At 45.0% G+C, this 26,533-nt stretch overlaps 1 protein-coding gene and 1 pseudogene across 1 annotated transcript; both read left to right on the forward strand.

The window, feature by feature from the left end:
• The first annotated feature begins 5,896 nt into the window (after positions 1-5,896).
• Positions 5,897-6,822, forward strand: LOC135521625 (leukotriene B4 receptor 1-like). Its single transcript, XM_064947329.1, has one exon. It carries the CDS (start codon positions 5,920-5,922, stop codon positions 6,820-6,822), a length of 903 nt encoding a protein of 300 aa, XP_064803401.1. The 5' UTR covers positions 5,897-5,919.
• Positions 6,823-7,780: 958 nt separating this feature from the next.
• The window catches only part of LOC135521626 (protein MMS22-like), a 43,105-nt pseudogene continuing 24,352 nt past the window's right edge, over positions 7,781-26,533 (forward strand).

Here is a 26,533-nt window from a genome sequence, read left to right on the forward strand (position 1 = left end):
TATGAGGTGAGAATAACATTTTAATGCATTGAAAGACTTCCCATGAGCAAGACCCCTTTATAATGTCTTATAATCATCTCGGGCTAAAGAACAGCCCATTTGAGACCGTTAAAAATGTTATGCATAGAGAGACCTAACACATAAGTGTTGTTATAAGACATAATCATGTAGATTTAAATATTCCACCAGCCAAATTATTGCTGTAAATGTACTGAAACAACCCAATCTAATTCAAGCATGAGCATATAGTGTAGATGTTAGTTCCCCTTCAGCAGAGTACCACAGGGCACAAGTTGTCATATCATATGACAATAACTATGGCTTTGTAACAATGCTAGAGCACAGTTAGTAACAGGATCCAGCAACCTCTCCCTAGGCCTATAACATTATACTGGAACATTTAATAATAGCAAACCTTCAGCATAGACCCTAATACTTCCCATGTGAGCCACTGTATCAAATTCACATGCAAAGAGTGGATGTAGCCTATAGCGTACAGTATATATACCACCCACCCACCTGCAGCAGCAGAATGTGTCCGAGTCTGATCCTTCACTGGTCTCTCCCTGTATGCTGCAACTGGGTTAGAACTCTGGCATAAGAGCCCAGAGCATGAAAACACACACTTTCACACACACACACTTCCCACACATTTAATCTATTGGCCTTAATGCGAATGTATCGAATGCAGAAACACAGCACTCTCCTTCTGTGGACTTTCATCTTCATGCAAAACCATCTCTTTATATCTGCCTTTATTTATGCCATCCCTCTATCTATCCTGTTTTATTTGCGCCACCATTTGTGCGGGGCTCATGTTATTACATTGAGTTACTGCTATAACCTACTCATACCTGTTTGCCCCGAGCCTAAAAGTTCCAATGGAGTCATTTGTATTTCAATATCGCATCCTTCAAAAATGAACAAAACTAGCTTTTTAGCAAAGAGAAATTTCTCAAGCAAGAATTTCACTAGGACTGTCTGAGAGTGGTATGAGTGAGAGGAAAACTGAAAACTAGCTTTTATTGGCAGAGAGGTTAAGAACTCTCTTTGTTATCGGTCTGTTTACTAATTTGTCACCAGACAGGCCAAAACTCCATCCCACCAAAACAGGTTGAAATTTCAGGTGGTCTTTTCAAACAGCTCTTACTAGAAGGGCATTATAATAATTTTCACAATTTCACAGTATTATTCCAACCTCATAGAGTGGAAATGTATATAAAACATGGGAAAATCACGTTTTTTAACTGCACTAGGCCTTTAAAGGAGACTTTAGATATATCAACTGCAGGGAAGCCATAATGTTTTCCCAGGGAATAATGATAAATTATATACAGTAGTATGTGGACACCCCTTCAAATGAGTGGATTCGGCTATTTCAGCCACACCTATGGCTTACAGGTGTATAAAATCAAGCACACAGCCATGCAATCTCCATAGACAACCATTGGCAGTAGAATGGCCTTACTGAAGATCTCAGTGACTTTCAACGTGGCTCACTCATAGGATGCCACCTTTCCAACAAGTCAATTCGTCAAATGTCTGCCCTGCTAGAGCTGCCCAGTTCCAGTATAAGTGCCGTTATTGTGGAAACGTCTAAGAGCAATAATGGCTCAGCCACGAGGTTGTAGGCCACACAAGCTCACAGAATGGGACCGCCAATTGCTGAAGTGCGCAAAAATTGTCTGTCCTTGGTTGCAACACACACTACCAAGTTCCAAACTGCCTCTGGAAGCAACGTCACCACAATAACTGTTCGTCGGGAGATTCATGAAATGGGCTTCAATGGCCGAAGCCTAAGATAACCATGCGCAATGCCAAGATTCAGCTGGAGTGGTGTAAAGCTCGCCGCCATTGGACTCTGGAGTAGTGGAAATGCCTTCTAAGAATCACGCTTCAGCATCTGGCAGTTCAACAGACAAATCCCCAATGCATAGCCCCAATGCATAGTGTGGTGCCAACTGTAAAGTTTGGTGGAGGACGAATAATGGTCTGGGGCTTTTTTTCATGGTTCGGGCTAGACCCCTTAGTTCCAGAAAAGGGAAATCTTAACGCTACAGCATACAATGACATTCTTCTGACGTTGTGACAACAGTTTGGGGAAGGCCCTTTCCTGTTTCAGCATGACAATTCCCCCGTGCACAAAACGAGGTCTATACAGAAATGGTTTGTCGAGAGCCCTGACCTCAACCCCACCGAACACCTTCGGGATGAATTTGAAAGCTGACTGTGAGCCAAGCCTAATCGCCCAAACATCAGTGCCCGACCACACGAATGCTCTTATTGCTAAATGGAAGCAAGTCCCTGCAGCAATATTCTAACATCTAGTGGAAAGCCTTTAAAAAATGACATGATCAGTTATGTATCGAAATTCAACAATCACTTTCTAGTATCATGAAATAGATAAATAGGGGAACCACTGCATGATAACACCCACTTTCAGAGTGTGTGAAAAGTGGGGGGGACCAACTCCATATTAATATGTGATTTTGTGATGAGATGACCACATACTTTTGGTCATGTAGTGTATCTATGAAGGACTGAATATGATATACGGACAGCAAAACAGCTGTTACATTTTTTGAGGAAACGATACTTCCAAGTTACAAAATTACATATTGGTTTCCTTACACTGTAAGCAGTCTAAGGAGACGGTACAGATGTAGGATCTTAATTTGATCAATCTTTTTTGGCTGACAATTGTATTTACTTGCACAGCCGTAACTGCATACTTGTAGTGTATTCAACGTTTTAAAAGGCTTCTAAAGTAAGTCATTTGTCCCCTACAAAATCCTACAAAAAAAATAATTATTAATTATAAATCACATGATAATTCACATTTCCTGTTGCTGCAGGATTATTTTCCTGCTGTTGAAAACTGGCTGAAATTAAGATTCTACGTCTTCTATGTCTGTTTACCTGGCTACTGTTTCCAAATGCTAAATTTTTAGCACTTGTGGAAAAAATCTAAGTCAAGCCACATCACACATTTCCCTCTATTTCTCCCCACACAAACGGGATGATTGTTTGATTAATAATAACACATGTTTAATGATGCAGTTGTTTTCAACAGGTTTACTATTGGTCAGAGTAATGTGAATTTCGCAATCAAATTGCCATTAAAGTGTATTAGCCCTATCCCTGTTCATTGAGAATTTACCTGGAAAGGCATGAATGGTTTATGCCAGGTTAGATAGGTCCTTTTAGGATACCCATTCTCCTCATTTTGGAAGAGCTGCTTGTCAGGTAAAATGCTGTTATGAACTCAGCAAAAAAATAAACATCCTTTTTTCAGGACCCTGTCTTTCAATGATAATTCGTAGAAATCCAAATAACTTCACAGATCTTCATTGTAAAGGGTTTAAACACTGTGTCCCATGCTTGATCAATTAACCATAAACAATTAATGAACATGCACCTGTGGAACGGTCGTTAAGACACTAACAGCTTACAGACGGTAGGCAATTAAGGTCACAGTTAAAATTAGGACACTAAAGAGGGCTTTCTACTGACTCTGAAAAACACCAAAAGAAAGATGCCCAGGGTCCCTGAGGCATGAGGACTGCAGATGTGGCCAGGGCAATAAATTGCAATTGCCGTACTGTGAGACGTCTAAGACAGTGCTATAGGGAGACAGGACGGACATCCTCGCAGTGGCAGACCACGTGTAATAACACCTGCACAGCATCGGTACATTCGAACATCACACCCGTGCGAAGGTACAGGAGGGCAAGAACAACTGCCCGAGTGACACCAGGAATGCACAATCCCTCCATCAGTGCTCAGACTGTCCACAATAGGTTGAGAGAGGCTGGGCTGAGGGCTTGTAGGCATGTTGTAAGGCAGGTCCTCACCAGACATCACCGGCAAAAACGATGCCTATGTGCACAAACCCACCGTCGCTGGACCAGACAGGACTGAGAAAAAGTGCTCTTCACTGACGAGTCACAGTTCTGTCTCACCTGTGGTGATGTTCGGATTCGCATTTATCGTCAAAGGAATGAGCGTTACACTGAGGCCTGTACTCTGTAGCGGGATCAATTTGAAGGTGGAGGATCCGTCATGGTCTGGGGCGGTGTGTCACAGCATCATCAGACTGAGCTTGTTGTCATTGCAGGCAATCGCAACACTGTGCGTTACAGCGAAGACATCCTCCTCCCTCATGTGGTACCCTTCCTGCAGGCTCATCCTGACATGACCCTCCAGCATGACAATGCCTCCAGCCATACTGCTCATTCTGTGGGTGATTTTCTGCAAGACAGGAATGTCAGTGTTCTGCCATGGCCACATCAACAAAAAAATCTTTGAAAAAAAATTGTTACCTAAATTAATAATTTAGCTTTACATTTCCTTAAAAAGTAGCTTAACATAGACTATATTTTTTTTCATGTTTGTTCTTTATCGCTGCCATTTCAATTTATCCCTCTACATTCACTGAACAATGATGAACACATCGCTCGGGTTATGCTCTTTCTCCTTCACTTCCTCTTTCACATCACCTCCCTTCAAAACACTCAACAGTCAGCCATATGAAAACGGCTACCCACACTGCTCCCCAAACTACCCCATCAATAGGATCATCGTGGTTCAAATCTACACCATCACTCAGGCCCAATCTACAGTAGGAATACCCTTGCTGAAATCAATAACATCGCCAGGGGACTTAGCCCTAGTCAATCCCTGTGTGGAGCTGGAGGAGCCGGGTCTGCAGGGCAGGGCTGTACAGTACGCCCCCTATGTAAGCAGGCCCCAGGCAAAGGCAGGCTGAACAAGGGGCCAGATGGGTCGTGGAGCGAATGGCGTAACGGCAGCAGCAAACTGAATGCAGAGTCGGCCTGGGGGCCTACCGTGACGCTGATAAAGCACCTGTACATTTTTATAGACAAACTACTTATTTCCGTCTTGCATATCAGCTTGGAAAGACTGATAACTTTCTATTCCTCCCATGCGGAAGGATGAAAGGGCCAGGGGAGAGACCTTTCAGGAGTTTAATTGATCAAGCAGAGGCCACAGGGCTTTACCGGAGATAAAAGTGACTACCACTATGCTCAGCACAATGAGGAGATCTATTTTGGAGGAGACCCAATGAAGAAGGAGAATGTAGCTCATTATGCAAAGTCATTATGAGGCACTAACTATATGGGACTCATTTTTTAAAAGAGTTTTTAAAGAGAGTTTGTGGTAGAATTGAACATGAGTTCCAGAGGTCAGGCTATAGGTCACGCAACACTGCCAGGGTGTTAACTTGTAGACCAGACTTGTTACTGTACTCAGTACAATTAAAATATATATATTTTTTAAATGCTGCTCATTCCTTGAAAAAAAAAACGGACATATCTGTCGATCCCCTGTTTAGCATGTTTACAATTTATTTCCTAAATTATCTCTTAAATGGATTGTGTTGCTCAACGACTTAGTATACAATTATTTTGAGATGATAGGGCATGACGTTTAAAACATGGTAAACGGGCGAGAATTCTTACATTGTTTATTGCTCTGAAAATACTAGCATGGAGCCTATGCATTAACAAAACATTAGCATTTTTTGTACCGTTTCAGAACCAGTGGGTATGTTTAAAAACACTGAATCCTACATACTTAATGGTAAATAGGGTTGGAGAACCTTAACTCATGGAACTGTGGTTTGATTAATACCGAAAGTGCCACATTCAGTTCTTCAATCCATGGAAGGGTTGCCCACATATTCCTTAAAATAATTTTCATAGTAAAATGTTGAGTTCCGTAAACCTCTAAGGAGTGCCATTTGTTCCTTATTTTCCTTGTAACATGATCAGCAAGCTTCTGCAATTACGAATAGCGAACGTTCAGAAATATTACTAGGTTGTTACCCCGTATGACATATCTGGGTTTCACTTTACTGAGAGCCAGTCGACCGGTCAGCTTGCCTTACTGCAAGAAATGGAACAACTTAACCCCTCCACCTCTAATGCCACCTTCTGGGGTCTGGCTCCTGGCATGGCCTTGTCTCTGTACTGCCTGCTTGGTATTCCTGGTAACATTGCAGTTATAGTCGTCCTCCGTCAGAACCAAGATCTATCCAGTTTGAGCAGGAGACTGATGTTGAACTTGGCTGCATCGGACCTACTCTGCATCCTTACCCTACCTTTGCGTATCTACAACCTAGTCTTCAGCTGGAGCCTGGGTCTAGTGCTCTGTCAGCTCAACATGTACTTTTTCTACTGCAGTATCTGTACCGGTCTGCTGACTGTCACACTTCTGAGCATCCAGCGCTACCTCCAGGTGGTGCATTCTCACAGCTGGGCCAGACCGGGAGTGGCAAAGGAGAGGGTGCTACTGGTTGTCCTGTGGGGGGTAGCTGGGGTCCTGTCCATTCCTTATGGGGTGACGGTGCGGGATGTGGATGAGAATGGATGGGTCCGGTGCCAGTATGATTTTGCATCAGATGCTGAGCTGGTGGCTGTGTTGCTCCTGCAGACTCTCCTGTCGTTTGTAGTTCCTTTCTTCATCATGGCCACAGCCTATATGCGCCTCCAGCGAAGGGTGAACCAAACAGCTTTCTTCAGGAGCCACAGGACGACCAGTTTAGTGAGCCTTATCGTTGGGACCTTCATCGTTCTATGGACTCCTCACCATGTCATGAATGTGCTGGGAGTGACGGCCATCTTGGCAAAGAATAAGGCTCTGAGAGTGTTCTGGAAGGACAATTGGAGGATTGCTGGATCTCTGGTCTTCATCAACAGCAGCTTGGATCCATTCCTCTATGCCTTTGCCTCCAGAAACACCCAGAGAGCACAGAGCAGCGACGGTCAGGTAGTGACCACGAGTAGTCACAATCTGTAAGATTTAAAGTCACTTATTGGTAATTGGTAATATTCCCCTTGATACAGGCAAGTACGACATACAAATACCGTATTGAGATTAGAACACCTGTCCTAACTTATAATAACCACCCCGAAAAACAAAGGACCTGTATGCATTGTTTAAATTTATTGTAAACCTTTAAATTATGTTTAAATAAAGTAATATTCTTTTCATGATCAAAAATATGTTTGAGAGGATTTAGGCATGATATTTCCCTTGCAAACACTTCCTTCTCCAATAAAAGTAGAAGAGAGTGTATTTGGCAGGGTGTTGTGTTGTTTGACATAACTGTTTGGTAAGATGAGGAGTAAAGCCAATATTATGGTGGGTGGATTTTCTCTTTTATGCTTATCACATAAATGACTGTGGATATTGGGATTCACATTCACACCCACACAGTTCTAGCTATAGCATGAGGTTATTTTGGTAGCCTGTATAACGTGTGTCACCCAGACAAACAGGGTTATATTAGGACGTACTCATCAGTTGCCCCAACTCATTTCTCCATCAACATGCATTTTCGTCCACGTCTCCCATGCTGATTACAGGAGGACATCTTTTCATTAACAAGTGAAAACGTACTTTATTTCCAAGAAACTGTTACTGTTTCCCTTAAACATGATACATTTCCAGGTTAATTGATCAAGCAGAGTCCACAGGGCCTTACCAGAGATAAAAGTGACTACCACTATGCTCAGCACAATGAGGAGATATTCTTATGGAGGCCCAATGAAAGAGAATGTAGCTCATTATGCTAAATCAATATGAGGTACTAACTATATGGCTCTTGTTTGTAAAGAATGTTTAAAAAAGAAGAGAGTTCGTGGTAGAATTGGACATGATTTCCAGAGGTCAGGCTATAGGTCGCACAGCACTGCCACGGTGTTAACTTGTAGACCAGACTTGTTACTGTAAAAAACAATGACGCTCATGGAGCATGACAAACAGTATCTGTAGATCCCACGAGCCCAGTATGGGGCAGTCGGACAACGGCGGTTGCTATGCTTTTAGCAGCCCGCTGAACCCCGTTACGGTGGCCCGGATCGACAGTTGGCCTCAGCTCAACGGTCGGGGTTTATCGCCGTCTAGCGAGTTTAGAAGGGGTGAGTGTAACGGAGTTAAGAACGTACCGTAAAGCTCCCTCCACAGCTATCTTGAAATGTCGCCAATGAAGCCACGCAAGAGGTCCCTTTTGTATGTCTCAATCGGTTTGCACAGTGTCAAGGAGGGCGGTCACGTGTGTTGTGAAACAGGATAATTGGTTTGAGCCCAGCATAGGGCAGTCGGACAGTGGAGCAGCATGCTGAGCCCTGTTAAAGCGCTGTAACGGGAGACAGCGTGCTGCTAACAGCTTAGATTCCTCCACTCAGGACACACTCTTATCAGTTGCCCCAACTCATTTCCCCTTCAACATGCATTTTCAAGAGTTTGGGACTAGTGTATAAGGTTCCATCTGCATTTTTGTCAAAATGTTGTTATTGTTCAATGTTCTCTACCTATATAGTACCTCAAAGTACCCCAATTAATGTTGTTAAGTTCAAAAGAATACTTGAAAGAAACAATTTGCTGACACCATTCAAACTAATGAGGGTTCGGTAAAGCCAATTATTTCAGAATGATCTTTTTTTTGCGGATAAAACCTTATAGTCCCAAACTCTCGGCATGTCTGACATGCTGATTACACATGCGGCTTATATTCACAAGTAAAAACTAATACTGAAACAGTTGCTGTTTCACTGCAACATACATTACACAATTCTGGGTTACACCAATGGGGAAAAACTGTAGCCCAATATAATAAATTGCACTAAATGATGCAATAATAATAATAAAATATGTGCCGTTTCCAGGCCAATATGGGTTAATAAGAGGCAGCTAGGGAGAAGTTATGTCAGTCACTGTCGCTCAATTAGTACATGTCAGCTAACATTTGATCGATTGCTAGGTAAATTAATCTAGCCAGCTATCTAAACTTTGTAGTAATCATGACAGAATTACAGGCTGGGCACGCATGTGCCCAGGGGCCCTGACCTCGAGGAGGCCCCCCATTGGTTGTGTTAGTTATTCTCACTCAGATGTCATATGAACATGGCATAAGTCATGGCAAAATATGTCAAAACTGCAGGAAATTAGCTTTAAAACGGCAACATCTTTTCTCCATCCCATGGAACAATGTGTAGAATTGCAGGAAATTAGTTTTAAAACTGCAACATTTTCTCTCTGCCCCATGTCAAAAAAAGAGGTCGAATTGCATACATTTACTTTAAAACTGTAAAATGTTCCTTAAGCTGCCAAATGTTTTTCCGGGAAAAGTCTCGCTTTTCGGTACCCCCAAAAGCTAGAAACGCCCCCGAATAAAACGTCAGAATTGATCTCACAATTGAGCATCTCACAGCACAATGGACCATTTGGGAAAGAGTTAAATTACACACTAAGTTACACACTCGCTTGTAGGAAGGAGATGTATTAATAGACACAGGTTGAAATTGCCCTCCCCTCTCTCAAAAGAAAGGTTAGCAGAAATGATGGAACCTACCATTTTATATCCAAGACGACTCGTGCTTGCTTTGGGTCTGGATCTCTTGATGTTATGAAAAACATATACGTTGCCTCGCAAAACAAACGAATCCAATTCAATGTCTCTCGGTCCTCTTTATTGTCTCTATCGGTGGTGTGTAGGGGGATATTCATAAACATTCGCCCAGTGGTATAAACACGCGGTTGTAGGTGGACTTATCTAGCCTATATATTCCCTAGTTCTCGAGCATGTATGCAAAGGAAAGCGAATTAAATCCCGTCATAAACTACTCCAGCAAACGACAACATTCTGATGCTGTCGAAAATGATTTAGGAAAATATGTGAATATGCATTTGAATGCAAGCATGGTGAGATGGCGAGATACTGTTCTGCAGAGACAGATCTGCATATGGAAATTAGGGTTAGCATGTGTCCAATTTTACTTCACTGTTGTACTGTTTTTAATGAGACGAGAACACCAATGAGACGAGAACACCAAGAGACCGACTGTCGGGGAAGAGCATAAGGACGTTACTTTCATACAAGGCTACAAATTACATACAAATATAATGCATTTCATCTACTATACCAGGGATGGCCAACTTTGACGGAGGTGGGGGCCAGAAATTGTTTTACTTTTAATGAGGGGCCGCAGTTGCTCTCGGGTGTGCGTATCCACGTGTGTATAACCCCGACCTCACCACACCACACCACATTGAGAGCAAAAAAAAAATAGCATCCCCTGTTGTTTTTTAAGTCTTAGCTAATTTCGTGCAATTCTACACATTTTGCGATGGGGCATATACGTTTTTGAAATTTTACAGTCATCTCTGCAATTCTACACATTTTGCCAAAGGGTGGAGAGAAATGTTTGCTGTTTTTAATATGATATCTGAGTGAGATTGACTAACAAAATAAATGGGGGTCCGGATGTCATGTAAACATACATGTACACAGTGCCTTGCGAAAGTATTCGGCCCCCTTGAACTTTGCGACCTTTTGCCACATTTCAGTCTTCAAACACAAAGATATAAAACTGTATTTTTTTGTGAAGAATCAACAACAAGTGGGACACAATCATGAAGTGGAATGACATTTATTGGATATTTCAAACTTTTTTAACAAATCAAAAACTGAAAAATTGGGCGTGCAAAATTATTCAGCCCCCTTAAGTTAATACTTTGTAGCGCCACCTTTTGCTGCGATTACAGCTGTAAGTCACTTGGGGTATGTCTCTATCAGTTTTGCACATCGAGAGACTGAATTTTTTTCCCATTCCTCCTTGCAAAACAGCTCGAGCTCAGTGAGGTTGGATGGAGAGCATTTGTGAACAGCAGTTTTCAGTTCTTTCCACAGATTCTCGATTGGAATCAGGTCTGGACTTTGACTTGGCCATTCTAACACCTGGATATGTTTATTTTTGAACCATTCCATTGTAGATTTTGCTTTTTGTTTTGGATCATTGTCTTGTTGGAAGACAAATCTCCGTCCCAGTCTCAGGTCTTTTGCAGACTCCATCATTCTTCCAGAATGGTCCTGTATTTGGCTCCATCCATCTTCCCATCAATTTTAACCATCTTCCCTGTCCCTGCTGAAGAAAAGCAGGCCCAAACCATGATGCTGCCACCACCATGTTTGACAGTGGGTATGGTGTGTTCAGGGTGATGAGCTGTGTTGTTTTTACACCAAACATAACATTTTGCATTGTTGCCAAAAAGTTCAATTTTGGTTTCATCTGACCAGAGCACCTTCTTCCACATGTTTGGTGTGTCTCCCAGGTGGCTTGTGGCAAACTTTAAATGACACTTTTTATGGATATCTTTAAGAAATGGCTTTCTTCTTGCCACTCTTCCATAAAGGCCAGATTTGTGCAATATACGACTGATTGTTGTCCTATGGACAGAGTCTCCCACCTCAGCTGTAGATCTCTGCAGTTCATCCAGAGTGATCATGGGCCTCTTGGCTGCATCTCTGATCAGTCTTCTCCTTGTATGAGCTGAAAGTTTAGAGGGACGGCCAGGTCTTGGTAGATTTGCAGTGGTCTGATACTCCTTCCATTTCAATATTATCGCTTGCACAGTGCTCCTTGGGATGTTTAAAGCTTGGGAAATCTTTTTGTATCCAAATCAGGCTTTAAACTTCTTCACAACAGTATCTCGGACCTGCCTGGTGTGTTCCTTGTCCTTCATGATGCTCTCTGCGCTTTTAACGGACCTCTGAGACTATCACAGTGCAGGTGCATTTATACGTAGACTTGATTACACACAGGTGGATTGTATTTATCATCATTAGTCATTTAGGTCAACATTGCATCATTCAGAGATCCTCACTAAACTTCTGGAGTAAAGGGGCTGAATAATTTTGCACGCCCAATTTTTCAGTTTTTGATTTCTTAAAAAAGTTTGAAATATCCAATAAATGTCGTTCCACTTCATGATTGTGTCCCACTTGTTGTTGATTCTTCACAAAAAAATACAGTTTTATATCTTTATGTTTGAAGCCTGAAATGTGGCAAAAGGTCGCAAAGTTCAAGGGGGCCGCATACTTTCGCAAGGCACTGTAGTTAGCCAAGTTAGCCTAACTATGAATTTGACACTTCCACCAGCCCCATGCCTCATCTTCCCAACCAAAGTGCCATGGCCAGACTGTTGAAATGACAGATTGTGTCTTTAATGTCGCTTCTCTAAAGTGAACACAGTGGAAGAGGATGCTGGTGTCACCCTTCGCAGGGGAAAGCCAGTGTGAGCTGACCCCATCCCTGCCACCCTGTTTCTCCTGTGCATCTGACTCGGGTCGGGAAGACACCCGGCCACTGTCATCTGACAGCTATATTGGCAGGGGCTCCCTGAAACAGTAACGTCTCTATGAGCACACAGCTGAGGCATATCTTAGCAGGCTAATATTAAACTGAACAAAAATATGAACACAACATGCAACAATATCAAAGATTATACTGAGTACCAGTTCATATAAGGAAATCAGTCAATTTAAATAAATTATTACTGACAGAAATACTCCTCAGTACTCCTTTGATCAGTGTATAATCTTCTGTTTAAGAGTACAAAGACATTACATTAGGCATTTGCCATGACACATGACAAAACAACTCTCCTCATGGTAAATACAGTATGAAAGTCCCGCCTTCTTCATGGATCATGTCCCACAGTGTTTATGAATGGCCTTCAAGAATATATAATCAAATTAATAAAAAAGCAATCATTTATGATTTTTAAGATTATATTTGTATTTGTGGATTAATTTACTCAGACAATCAGAAATCTTCATAAAATACATCAGGTAGAAGTCAATTAATCCATGAATACTAATATATTTTACATATCTTAATTGACTGTGTTTTCACGAATTTGACAATAAAATCTTGAAGGCCATTCAATAACAGCGTGGGACATGATCCAGGAAGTAGGTGGGACTTTCATATCGTATGTAACTAAAAAAAAAACTCAAAAGATTGTTAGATTGGACAGCTGACAAAAGTGGACAGAAATAATACACATTATGTTGACCTTGTTACAATACAACAGAATCATTACTGACAATATTGTTTGAGGAAAACTCCCTGCCTTCAGTGTCTTTTAGGCTGCAGCAGATCTAAGTTGCTATTCTCTTCCAAAGGCTGCTGTTGCGTCTGGCCCCAGCCCCATGCAAACTCTGAGGAGGACATGGTGGATATCTTTGGCTTCCCATGAGTGACAGAGACTTCTCTGGTGGAATCTACCAAGCTTTTGTTCGGCCTGTTCAGGTGGGAATACAGACAGATCATGTGAAGCTTCAGAGATGGCCTGCCACTCCTGGCAGGCACACACACACACACAGACACGTCAAGATCAAGGCTAATCAAGATAATGTCCTTCATTTTTTCCCAGACTGTGTATAGGTCAGTAAATGTCACAATTTGTTGTCACCTTTCAGGCAAAAGATTCTTAAACTAGAGACCCTGGTGCAGTCCAGCTCTCATGACTTTGGTAAGCTAACTTAATGTATAGCTTCCTGCTCATGGTTTTGTGAGAGGTTTTGTGAGAGTTCATAAGTTGACATTTGATTAAGGTTTGTGGTAATAACCAAGTGTGAAGTGATTTGGTATGGTGGTGGTTAGATCTTTTTGTAGGTTGTTGTGATGGGGAAATATTGTACAGTTTTTGATGTACTGAATGTACTTGACAATGTTATGTTTCAGGCCAAGCCAGCAGCCTCCATTATGAGGCAGAAGACCTTAGGCAACAATATGTCAAAGTCAATATGTTTCTCCAATATGTCAAAGTCTTCCTATACAGGTAATGCCTGCTGGTCAGTTATTACTGATTCTCACTGACTGTGTTCCTGGCCTAGGCCATAGGCTATCTTTACTAGGCATATACAGTTGAAGTCGGAAGTTAACATACACCTTAGCCAAATACATGTCTTGAGATGTTTCTTCAAAATATCCACATATTTTCCTTCCTCATGATGCCATCTATTTTGTGAAGTGCACCAGACCCTCCTGCAGCAAAGCACCCCCACAACATGATGCTACCACCCCCGTGCTTCATGGTTGGGATTGTGTTCTTCAGCTTGCAAGCCTCCCCCTTTTTCTTCTCAACATAATGATAATCATTATGACCAAACAGTTATATTTTTGTTTCATCAGACCAGAGGACATTTCTCCAAAAAAAGTATAATCTTTGTCCCCATGTGTAGTTGCAAACTGTAGTCTGGCTTTTTATGGCGGTTTTGGAGCAGTGGCTTCTTCCTTGCTGAGCGGCCTATGGGTTATGTCGATATAGGACTCGTTTGACTGTGGATATAGATAATTTTGTACCTTTCCTCCAGCATCTTCACAAGGTCCTTTGCTCTTGTTCTGGGATTGATTTGAACTTTCGCACCAGAGTACGTTCATCTCTAGGAGACAGAACGCGTCTCCTTCCTTAGCGGTATGACGGCTGTGTGGTCCCATGGTGTTAATACTTGCGTGCTATTGTTTGTACAGATGAACGTGGTACCTTCAGGCATTTGGAAACTATAGTTTGTTAACAAGAAATTTGTGGAGTGGTTGAAAAATGAGTTTTAATGACTCCAACCTAAGTGTATGTAAAATTCCGACTTCAACTGTTAGCTAGTTCCAGTAAAACACTGTAAGGATTTGTTTTTGTTTAAAAGGTCAAAGGATCAGCATTCAGGTCTGACACCTGACTTTTTTGTGATTCCCTGTTTGACCTCTGCACCCTGCAGGTACCTGGAGCCCACCTCTCCCTTGGAGGAGAGCCCCTGTCAACCATATGAGGAGCTGGAGGCTCAGCTACCCTATGCTCTGCGAGAGGAGCTATTTGGGGTCACTCTCCTCATAGTGCGCCTCAAAGACCTGCCGGCCAACATCCAGAGTGCCCTCACCATACAGCGCCAGGGCAAGGTAGCCCCACTCCACACACACACAAAGTATGAATATTGTGAGTGAATACCAGACCTGGGTTCAAATATATGTGTATTTGAGTATCTGGTATTTAATATACTTTTGCCCAAAACAAGTATTTTTATTTGAGTATTTGAATGATAAACCAAATTGTATTTGACAGTATGCTCAAATACTTATTTCAAATGCTATTTTCAAATACCTGGGTTAAATGCATGGAAGTGTATTTGAGTCAGTGGATTTAAATTGATCAAATACTTTGCAAGTGTATTTGCAAATACATCAAAATATTAAACTACTTGTCTTTTCAAAGAAAATATATCTTAGTACTTACTTCTGTTGTGGAATTTCTATGCAGGGACACTCTAAGTCAATCTTAAATGAATCATTCTTTATTATCAGCATGCTGGAGAGGTTCCAACCAACTCAATGCACCAAGTACACATGTCGATCAGGAGCTCTACCCGTTAGTTAGTCCCGTTAGTTCTCTTATATACTGCAGACAAGTTACATTTGCAAGATTTAGCTTAATCATCATTCATCATTAACGTTAACTTCATGTGAATGACCAATACTGGGTCATGAATGTGACAGACCAATACCTCACAAGGCTTCTTCTCTAAGCTGAGACCTTGGAACTGAGATGTCTTTCTGTCACGCCTTGGTCTTAGTATTTTGTGTTTTTAGTTAATTAGTTGGTCAGGCCAGGGTGTGACATGGGTTTATGTTATTGTGTTGTTGTATTGTTTTTTTTGTAGGCATTGGGATTGTGGTTGATTAGGGGTGTGTTTAGTTTAGGTTTGGCTGCCTGAGGCTGTTCTCAATCAGAGTCAGGTGATTCTTGTTGTCTCTGATGGGGAACCGTATTTAGGTAGCCTGGGTTTCACTGTGTATTTCGTGGGTGATTGTTCCTGTCTCTGTGTAGTTTCACCAGATAGGCTGTAGTTAGGTTTCACATTCCGTTTTGTTGTTTTGTATTTGTCTCAGTTATTTTCATGTATTCGTCATTTGTTTCATTAAAAAACATGAGTAACCAACATGCTGCATTTCGGTCCGACTCTTTCGACAAACGATGAACGTCGTTAAAGAATCACCCACCACACACGGACCGAGCTGCGTGTAAACAGGCAGGAGCCACAGGAGAGGCAACAGAAGCAGCTTCAGTGGGAGAGGCTGCACCACTTGGAGAATTGGACATGGGAGGAAGAACTGGACGGAAAAGGACCCTGGGCTCAGCCTGGTGAATATCGCCGCCCCAAGGAAGAACTAGAGGCGGCTAAAGCGGAGAGGCGCTGGTATGAGGAGGCAGCACGGCGACGTGGATGGAAGCCCGGGAATCAGCCCCAAAAGTTTCTGGGGGGTGGGCTTTCAGGGAGTATGGCTACGCCAGGTAGGAGACCTGCGCAAACTCCCTGTGCTTACCGGGGGGCTAGAGAGACCGGGCAGGCACCGTGTTATGCAGTGGTGCGCACGGTGTCCCCAGTGCGGGTGCATAGCCCGGTGCGGTATATTTCAGCTCCGCGTATCGGCCGGGCTAGATTGAGCGTCGAGCCAAATGCCATGAAGCCGGCTCTACGCATCTGGTCCCCAGTGCGTCTCCTTGGGCCGGCTTACATGGCACCAGCCTTGCGCTCGGTGTCTCCGGTTCGCCTACATAGCCCAGTGCGGGCTATTCCACCTCGCCGCACTGGCAGGGCGACCGAGTATTCAACCGGGTAAGGTTGGGAAGGCTCGGTGCTCAAGAGCTCCAGTGCGCATGCACGGTCCGGTCTATCCAGTACCACCTCCACACCCCAGCCCTCCGGTAGCAGCTCCCCGCACCAGGCTTCCTGTGCGTGTCTTCAGCCCAATACCACCAGTGCCAGCACCACGCATCAGGCGTACAGTGCGCCTCGCCTCTCCTGCGCTGTCGGAGCCTTTCTTCTCTCCTGCGCTGTCGGAGTCTCCCGCCTGTTCAGCGCTTCTAGAGCCTTCCTCCTCTACAGCGCTGCTGGAGTCTCCTGTCTGTTCAGCGCTATCAGAGCCTTTCTCCTCTCCAGCGCTGCCGGAGCCTCCTGCCTGTTCGGAGCAGCCTGAGCTGCCAGTCTGCATGGAGCAGCCAGAGCTGCCAATCTGCATGGAGCAGCTAGAGCTGCCAGTCTGCATGGAGCAGCTAGAGCTGCTAGACTGCATGGAGCAGCTAGAGCTGCCAGTCTGCAAGGAGCTGCCAGTCTGCAAGGAGCTGCCAGTCTGCATGGAGCTGCCAGTCTGCAAGGAGCTGCCAGTCTGCAAGGAGCTGCCAGTCTGCATGGAGCAGCTAGAGCTGCTAGTCTGCATGGAGCAGCTAGAGCTGCCAGTCTGCATGGAGCAGCTAGAGCTGCCAGTATGCATGGAGCAGCCAGAGCTGTCAGTCTGCTTGGAGCAGCCAGAGTTGCCAGTCTGCAAGGAGCTGCCAGTCTGCAAGGAGCTGCCAGTCTGCATGGAGTTGCCAGTCTGCATGGAGTTGCCAGTCTGCATGGAGTTGCCAGTCTGCAAGGAGCTGCCAGTCTGCAAGGAGCTGCCAGTCTGCAAGGAGCTGCCAGTCGGCAAGGAGCTGCCAAAGCTGTTAGTCTGCATGGAACAGTCAGAGCTGTCAGTCAGCATGGAGCAGCCAGAGCCGTCAGTCAGCATGAAGCAGCCAGAGCCGTCAGTCTGCCAGGATCCGCCAGTCAGCCAGACTCTTCCAGATCTGCCAGTCAGCCAGACTCTTCCAGATCTGCCAGTCAGCCAGACTCTTCCAGATCTGCCAGTCAGCCAGACTCTTCCAGATCTGCCAGTCAGCCAGACTCTTCCAGATCTGCTAGTCGACCAGACTCTTCCAGATCTGCTAGTCAACCAGATCAGACTCTTCCAGATCCGCGAGTCAACCAGACTCTTCCAGATCCGCCAGTCAGCCAGGATCTGCCAGAACTGCCAGCCAGCCAGGATCTGCCGGATTCAACTGCCTGGCTGGGCTTCCTCTCAGTGCTGGGCTTCCTTTCAGTGCTGGGCTTCCTCTCAGTGCTGGGCCTCCTCTGTTCCAAGCTGCCCCTCTGTCCCGAGCTGCCCCTCTGTCCCGAGCTGCCCCTCTGTCTCGAGCTGCCCTTCTGTCCCGAGCCGCCCCTCTGTCTCAAGCTACCCCTCAGTCCAGTGGGGTTCTGGGTGAGGACTACTAGGCCATGGTCGGTGGCGAGGGTGGATTATCCCAGGACGGGTAGGGGAGGAACTATGACATTAATGGAGTGGGGTCCACGTCCCGAGCCGGAACCGCCATCATGGACAGATGCCCACCCGAACCCTCCCTATGGTTTTGAGGTGCGTCCGGGAGTCCGCACCTTAGGGGGGGGGGTTCTGTCACGCCTTGGTCTTAGTATTTTGTGTTTTTAGTTAATTAGTTGGTCAGGCCAGGGTGTGACATGGGTTTATGTTATTGTGTTGTCGTATTGTTTTTTTTGTAGGCATTGGGATTGTGGTTGATTAGGGGTGTGTTTAGTTTAGGTTTGGCTGCCTGAGGCTGTTCTCAATCAGAGTCAGGTGATTCTTGTTGTCTCTGATGGGGAACCGTATTTAGGTAGCCTGGGTTTCACTGTGTATTTCGTGGGTGATTGTTCCTGTCTCTGTGTAGTTTCACCAGATAGGCTGTAATTAGGTTTCACGTTCCGTTTTGTTGTTTTGTATTTGTCTCAGTTATTTTCATGTATTCGTCATTTGTTTCATTAAAAAACATGAGTAACCAACATGCTGCATTTCGGTCCGACTCTTTCGACAAACGATGAACGTCGTTAAAGAATCACCCACCACACACGGACCGAGCTGCGTGTAAACAGGCAGGAGCCACAGGAGAGGCAACAGAAGCAGCTTCAGTGGGAGAGGCTGCACCACTTGGAGAATTGGACATGGGAGGAAGAACTGGACGGAAAAGGACCCTGGGCTCAGCCTGGTGAATATCGCCGCCCCAAGGAAGAACTAGAGGCGGCTAAAGCGGAGAGGCGCTGGTATGAGGAGGCAGCACGGCGACGTGGATGGAAGCCCGGGAATCAGCCCCAAAAGTTTCTGGGGGGTGGGCTTTCAGGGAGTATGGCTACGCCAGGTAGGAGACCTGCGCAAACTCCCTGTGCTTACCGGGGGGCTAGAGAGACCGGGCAGGCACCGTGTTATGCAGTGGTGCGCACGGTGTCCCCAGTGCGGGTGCATAGCCCGGTGCGGTATATTTCAGCTCCGCGTATCGGCCGGGCTAGATTGAGCGTCGAGCCAAATGCCATGAAGCCGGCTCTACGCATCTGGTCCCCAGTGCGTCTCCTTGGGCCGGCTTACATGGCACCAGCCTTGCGCTCGGTGTCTCCGGTTCGCCTACATAGCCCAGTGCGGGCTATTCCACCTCGCCGCACTGGCAGGGCGACCGAGAGTATTCAACCGGGTAAGGTTGGGAAGGCTCGGTGCTCAAGAGCTCCAGTGCGCATGCACGGTCCGGTCTATCCAGTACCACCTCCACACCCCAGCCCTCCGGTAGCAGCTCCCCGCACCAGGCTTCCTGTGCGTGTCTTCAGCCCAATACCACCAGTGCCAGCACCACGCATCAGGCGTACAGTGCGCCTCGCCTCTCCTGCGCTGTCGGAGCCTTTCTTCTCTCCTGCGCTGTCGGAGTCTCCCGCCTGTTCAGCGCTTCTAGAGCCTTCCTCCTCTACAGCGCTGCTGGAGTCTCCTGTCTGTTCAGCGCTATCAGAGCCTTTCTCCTCTCCAGCGCTGCCGGAGCCTCCTGCCTATTCGGAGCAGCCTGAGCTGCCAGTCTGCATGGAGCAGCCAGAGCTGCCAATCTGCATGGAGCAGCTAGAGCTGCCAGTCTGCATGGAGCAGCTAGAGCTGCTAGACTGCATGGAGCAGCTAGAGCTGCCAGTCTGCAAGGAGCTGCCAGTCTGCAAGGAGCTGCCAGTCTGCATGGAGCTGCCAGTCTGCAAGGAGCTGCCAGTCTGCAAGGAGCTGCCAGTCTGCATGGAGCAGCCAGAGCTGCCAGTCTGCATGGAGCAGCTAGAGCTGCCAGTCTGCATGGAGCAGCTAGAGCTGCCAGTATGCATGGAGCAGCCAGAGCTGTCAGTCTGCTTGGAGCAGCCAGAGCTGCCAGTCTGCAAGGAGCTGCCAGTCTGCAAGGAGCTGCCAGTCTGCAAGGAGTTGCCAGTCTGCATGGAGTTGCCAGTCTGCATGGAGTTGCCAGTCTGCAAGGAGCTGCCAGTCTGCAAGGAGCTGCCAGTCTGCAAGGAGCTGCCAGTCGGCAAGGAGCTGCCAAAGCTGTTAGTCTGCATGGAACAGTCAGAGCTGTCAGTCAGCATGGAGCAGCCAGAGCCGTCAGTCAGCATGAAGCAGCCAGAGCCGTCAGTCTGCCAGGATCCGCCAGTCAGCCAGACTCTTCCAGATCTGCCAGTCAGCCAGACTCTTCCAGATCTGCCAGTCAGCCAGACTCTTCCAGATCTGCCAGTCAGCCAGACTCTTCCAGATCTGCCAGTCAGCCAGACTCTTCCAGATCTGCTAGTCGACCAGACTCTTCCAGATCTGCTAGTCAACCAGATCAGACTCTTCCAGATCCGCGAGTCAACCAGACTCTTCCAGATCCGCCAGTCAGCCAGGATCTGCCAGAACTGCCAGCCAGCCAGGATCTGCCGGATTCAACTGCCTGGCTGGGCTTCCTCTCAGTGCTGGGCTTCCTTTCAGTGCTGGGCTTCCTCTCAGTGCTGGGCCTCCTCTGTTCCAAGCTGCCCCTCTGTCCCGAGCTGCCCCTCTGTCCCGAGCTGCCCCTCTGTCTCGAGCTGCCCTTCTGTCCCGAGCCGCCCCTCTGTCTCAAGCTACCCCTCAGTCCAGTGGGGTTCTGGGTGAGGACTACTAGGCCATGGTCGGTGGCGAGGGTGGATTATCCCAGGACGGGTAGGGGAGGAACTATGACATTAATGGAGTGGGGTCCACGTCCCGAGCCGGAACCGCCATCATGGACAGATGCCCACCCGAACCCTCCCTATGGTTTTGAGGTGCGTCCGGGAGTCCGCACCTTAGGGGGGTTCTGTCACGCCTTGGTCTTAGTATTTTGTGTTTTTAGTTAATTAGTTGGTCAGGCCAGGGTGTGACATGGGTTTATGTTATTGTGTTGTCGTATTGTTTTTTTTGTAGGCATTGGGATTGTGGTTGATTAGGGGTGTGTTTAGTTTAGGTTTGGCTGCCTGAGGCTGTTCTCAATCAGAGTCAGGTGATTCTTGTTGTCTCTGATGGGGAACCGTATTTAGGTAGCCTGGGTTTCACTGTGTATTTCGTGGGTGATTGTTCCTGTCTCTGTGTAGTTTCACCAGATAGGCTGTAATTAGGTTTCACGTTCCGTTTTGTTGTTTTGTATTTGTCTCAGTTATTTTCATGTATTCGTCATTTGTTTCATTAAAAAACATGAGTAACCAACACGCTGCATTTCAGTCCGACTCTCTTTCGACAAACGAAGAACGTTGTTACACTTTCATTCTCAAAACAAGGGTCTGGGCGTACTGCCAAATTGCAGCTACTGATAGTGAGGATTCCTTCAATCAGTCACATTATTAGAAAAGCACAAACATAAAATGTTCCATCACATTTCGTAAGTATGTGAAAGTATTTTATTAGGATCTAAATTGATCAAATACTAGGATACTGATTACAGTACACAGATTATTAGGATACTAATTACAGTACTCTGCCTGGGGTCCACACAGAATATGAAACATTACATAATACAGAACAGTAATAGACAATAACAGAACTACATACATTTTTTATAAAGGCACACGTAGCCAACATATCAATGCATACACACAAACTATCTAGGTAAAATAGGGGAGAGGCGTTGTGCCGTGAGGTGTTGCTTCATCTGTTTTTTGAAACCAGGTTTGCTGTTTAATTGATCAATATGAGATGAAACGGAGTCCCATGCAATAATGGCTCTATATAATACTGTACACCTTTTAAATTTGTTCTGGATTTGGGACTGTGAAAAGACCCCAGGTGGCATGTCTGGTGGGGTAAGTGTGTGTGTCAGAGCTGTGTATAAGTTAACCTTGCAAACAATTTGGGATTTTCTACATATTAATGTTACTTATAAATGGAAGAAGTGATATAGCCAGTCTCTCCTAAACTCTTAGCTAAGAGAAAGTATTTATGTTAGCCCTCTGATTACAATAAAGAGCAATACGTGCTGCTCTGTTCTGGGCCAGCTGCAGCTTAACTATGTCTTTCCTTGGACCACATGACTGGACCACATGACTGGACAATAAATCAAGATTAGACAAAACTAGAGCCTGCAGAACTTGCTTTTTGGAGTGTGGTGTTAAAAAAGCAGACCTCTCTGTCACGCGGGACTAGGTGGGTGAAGGAATCAGGCGCAGAGAGTTCCACTGGGGAAAAGTGCTCTTTAATACGGCACACAAAAATGACAAGCCCAACAACACAGGGCGCGGACATCAAGTGACTACCCAAAAACACAGGGTGCCAAGTCCAGAAAATATAACCACCTCTACCTAAAACACACACACGTAACATAAAGACAATCCAACACAAAACAAGGGCGGGTACACGTACTTAAAATAGGGAAGCTCACTAAACCATACAACAGAACACAAGTGAAACTAATAAGACAAAACAAACAGACAAACGAAAAAGGGATCGGTGGTGGCTAGTAGGACGGTGACGACGACCGCCGAGCACCGCCCGAACAGGCAGGGGAGCCAACTTCGGCGGAAGTCATGACACTCTCCCCATCTTTACAACCATTTAATCTATATGTTTTGACCATGACAGTTTACAATCTAAGGTAACGCCAAGTAATTTAGTCTCCTCAACTTGTTCAACAACCACACCATTCATTACCAGATTCAGCTGAGGTCTAGAACTTAGGGAATTATTTTTTACCAAATACAATGCTCTTAATTTTAGAGATGTTCAGGACCAGTTTATTACGAGCCACCTATTCCAAAACAGACTGCAACTCTTTGTTAATGGTTTCAGTGACTTCATTAGCTGGGGTTGCTGATGCATATATGGTTGAATCATCAGCATACATGGACACACCTGCTTTGTTTAATGCCAGTGGCCGGTCATTGGTAAAAATAGAAAAGAGTAGAGGGCCTAGAGAGCTGCCCTGTGGTACATCACACTTTACATGTTTGACATTACAGAAGCTTCCATTTGAGTTCTATTAGATAGATAGCTCTGAATCCACAATATAACAGAGGTTGAAAAGCCATAGCACAAGTGTTTTTCACCAACTGGTTATGGTCAATAATATCAAAGGCTGCAATGAAATCTAACAGTACAGCTCCCACAAGCTTCTTATTATCATTTCTTTCAACCAATCATCAGTCATTTGTGTCAGTGCAGTACATGTTGTGTTCCCTTCTCTATAAGCATGCTGAAAGTCTGTTGTTAATTTGTTAAAAGAGAAATAGCATTGTATTTGGTCAAACAATTTTTTCCAACAGTTTGCTAAGAGCTGGCAACAAGCGTATAGGTCTGCTGTTAGAACCAGTAAAGGCCGCTTGGGTAGCGGAATTACTTTGGCATGCAGCCACGCCTGAGGACAAAGACTTTCCTCTAGGCTCAGATTAAAGATATGACATAAAGGAGTGGCCATAGAGTCAGCTACGATCCTCAGTAGCTTTCCAAGCTGTCAATGCCAGGAGGTTTGTCATTATTAACTTTACAAAATTAAAACTTGCAATGCTTTTCTTTCATTATTTATTTGTTTGTTTGGCTCCCTGTTCGTTGGTGTAATTTCCTGCCTAAGTTTGTCCACTTTGCCAATGAAGTAGGGTTAGAGTACTGTACAGCCAGAAATGTAATGTACAGCCAGACTTATTAGCCACTCCTTTTGACAGTTCTAACAGTTCTAACAGTCAGTTTTTTAACATGTGCATGTTTATCAATAACTGGAAGAAGCAATTTCATACATTCATCAAGTGCAGGGTCTGGATGTTCCTTATTAATCACATTGGACCAACAAATATTTTTAACATCATCCACATAAGGGTCACAGCAAAATCTTTTGTATGATCTCTTATACACTGTTTTAGGCCCAGCTGTTGGAACTTTGGCTTTCCTGGACACAGCTACTATATTGTGATCACTGCATCGAACTGATACAGATACAGCTTTAGAACAAAGTTCTACAGTATTAGTAAAAATGTGATCGATACATGTGGATGATCTTGTTCCTGTAGTGTTTGTAAACACCCTGGTAGGTTGATTAATAACCTGAACCAGATTACATGCGCTAGTTACAGTAAGAAGCTTCCTCTTGAGCTGACAACTTGATGAAAACCAGTCAATATTCAGGTCCCCAAGAAAGTAGACTTCTCTGTTTACATCACATACACTATCAAGCATTTCACACATATTATTTAGATATTGACTGTTCGCACTTGGTGGACTCTAGCAACACCCCAAAAGAAAAGGCTTTAGATGTGCCAAGTGAACCTGCAACCACAACACTTCAATAACACTTGACATAAGATCTTCTCTAAGCATTACAGGGATATGGCTCTGAATATATATATATACAGCCCACATAAGCATTTCTGTCTCTTCTATAGATTTTGTATCCTTGAACTGCTACTGCCGTATCATCAAATGAATTATCCAAGTGACTCTCAGATATGGCTAATATACGAATGTTATCTGATGTGAGCAAGTTATTGATTTCATGAACCTTATTTCTAAGGCTACATATATTTGGGCTAATTTAGCCTTTTCCTGGGTAGCTTATCAGAGATAGACATAATACTGAAAAGAGCAAACAAGCAAGATAAAAAAATATATACATTCAGCAGTCCATTAATCAATTGGTGTGTGTGTGTGTGTGTGTGTGTGTGTGTGTGTGTGTGTGTGTGTGTGTGTGTGTGTGTGTGTGTGTGTGTGTGTGTGTGTGTGTGTGTGTGTGTTGCGGGGTTGAAGCTACGAACCCATAGGCTTGGTTCACTCATCCTCATCCCTTCCAGGCTTCTGGGAAGTAGGGTGGACAATGAGCCTGTCATGGCAGATGTAAGCAATGTGGTTGTGTCTAAGAGTTGGGGGAGAAGAACAACAAAAAATGAATTCCTAATAACCTTTTTGTATGGTTATAATACTGCCTGGAACGGGTGTAATCGATAGGTAATTTCAAACCTACACGCAACATTTACAACTCCATAAGAGTTAGTAGCCTCTTCCGAGGCTGAGGCTTTGGGGGTAAAGGGTATTCCTAACTCTGTCCTCTGTTCTAGGTAAGGCCTACTGAGGCCCTGACCAGCCATCACTACCACGGCACCTGCACCAAAGAGCTGTGGATACTACTTATACACTTACTGGAACACAGGAGCAAAGTGTTACACACATAGGTGAACACACACACACATTCACACTTGATGTAACTATGATTTGGTGACCATTGGATTTGTATCTGTAATTAATCAAATTTGACATAGTGTTTGTATTTACAACTGTGTGTGTGTGTGTGTGTGTGTGTGTGTGTGTGTGTGTGTGTGTGTGTGTGTGTGTGTGTGTGTGTGTGTGTGTGTGTGTGTGTGTGTGTGTGTGTGTGTGTGTGTGTGTGTGTGTGTGCGCACTTGTGTGTGATTCCCCGTAGTCTTTCTGGAACTACATGGACACACTGCTGTGGTCTCTGATCAGTGGCCAGCCTGTAGCAGAGGAGTATGGTGTGCTCCCTACACACTGTAAAGACCCTCTGGGCTTCACCTGATGGCTTGTCACTCACTTGGCTGAGCTGGGACAATACTGTAGAAACGGGGCCTTCCAAAACGAGGTAATCTACCTGAGATTAGGGGGTATAAGGAGGGATATAAGGGTGTGATCTTTCCTGATTAATCAGATATGGCTGAATTTGTGAAATGTGTCCTCCATTTATAGTTTAAACAGTCAAAATCCTGTTTTGTCCCGATTGCATCCCCTGTTAAGATGAAAGTCACAGGCTGCAATTTTGACTTCTTGCCAAGCTTATTAGACTGTATGTTTTGTTGGTAATATAAGGTATGCTCTGGTCTCACAGGAACCGCTGGAGGACAACTGGAGTTTTGTGGGTGAGCTGCTCAAGTCCACCTGTAACCCTAAGGTAGGCTCTCGCTCAAAGAGGATATGGGTTATGGATGGGAGCATGGTTTCCGTGTACAGTTAAAATTAGTTTGTTAATTGATCTGTGTGTGTTGCAGAGAACGCTACAGGAGGATTAGATCAGAATGCACATGCTCTGCTGCCTGAATCTGTCTCTGCTATGGAAACCTAACCATAGCACTGTCACCACACTCTGGGAGTATTACAGCAAAAACCTGGTAAGGAACACCTCTAACACACCACTCTAAAACATGGACAATATGTAATTTATCCCTCGAAATATCCCACTTACATTCTCCCCACACTCCAAAGCGGTTCGTTCACAGTGCCCTGGTTAGGGATGTCAGGGCTCTGCAGCGTGAGCAGAACCCCCCTGGCCCTGTTGGACCAGGCCCGGATCTACTGCTCCCCTTCCCCCCTCCTTTCTCCCAGCCGCACCCAGCTGTACCGCTCAGCCAACTCCTTTCACATCTTCCTCAGAGTGCTGGCTCTCTACCTGGCCCAGGAGAACGCAGGCGGCGCCCCCTGGAGGAAGATCAAGGGCACGTGAGGTGTGTGTGTGTGTATGTAGGGATGGGTAACATGGAGGGGTACATAAAAGGAGGCCAGTTAAACCCCTAAGGTACTCTTTAAATGGAGCTAAATTAGTTTTGTTCAATATTATGTTG

The sequence above is a fragment of the Oncorhynchus masou genome, chromosome 30 (assembly GCF_036934945.1).
Source record: "Oncorhynchus masou masou isolate Uvic2021 chromosome 30, UVic_Omas_1.1, whole genome shotgun sequence".
NCBI classification, from domain to species: Eukaryota; Metazoa; Chordata; class Actinopteri; order Salmoniformes; family Salmonidae; genus Oncorhynchus; species Oncorhynchus masou.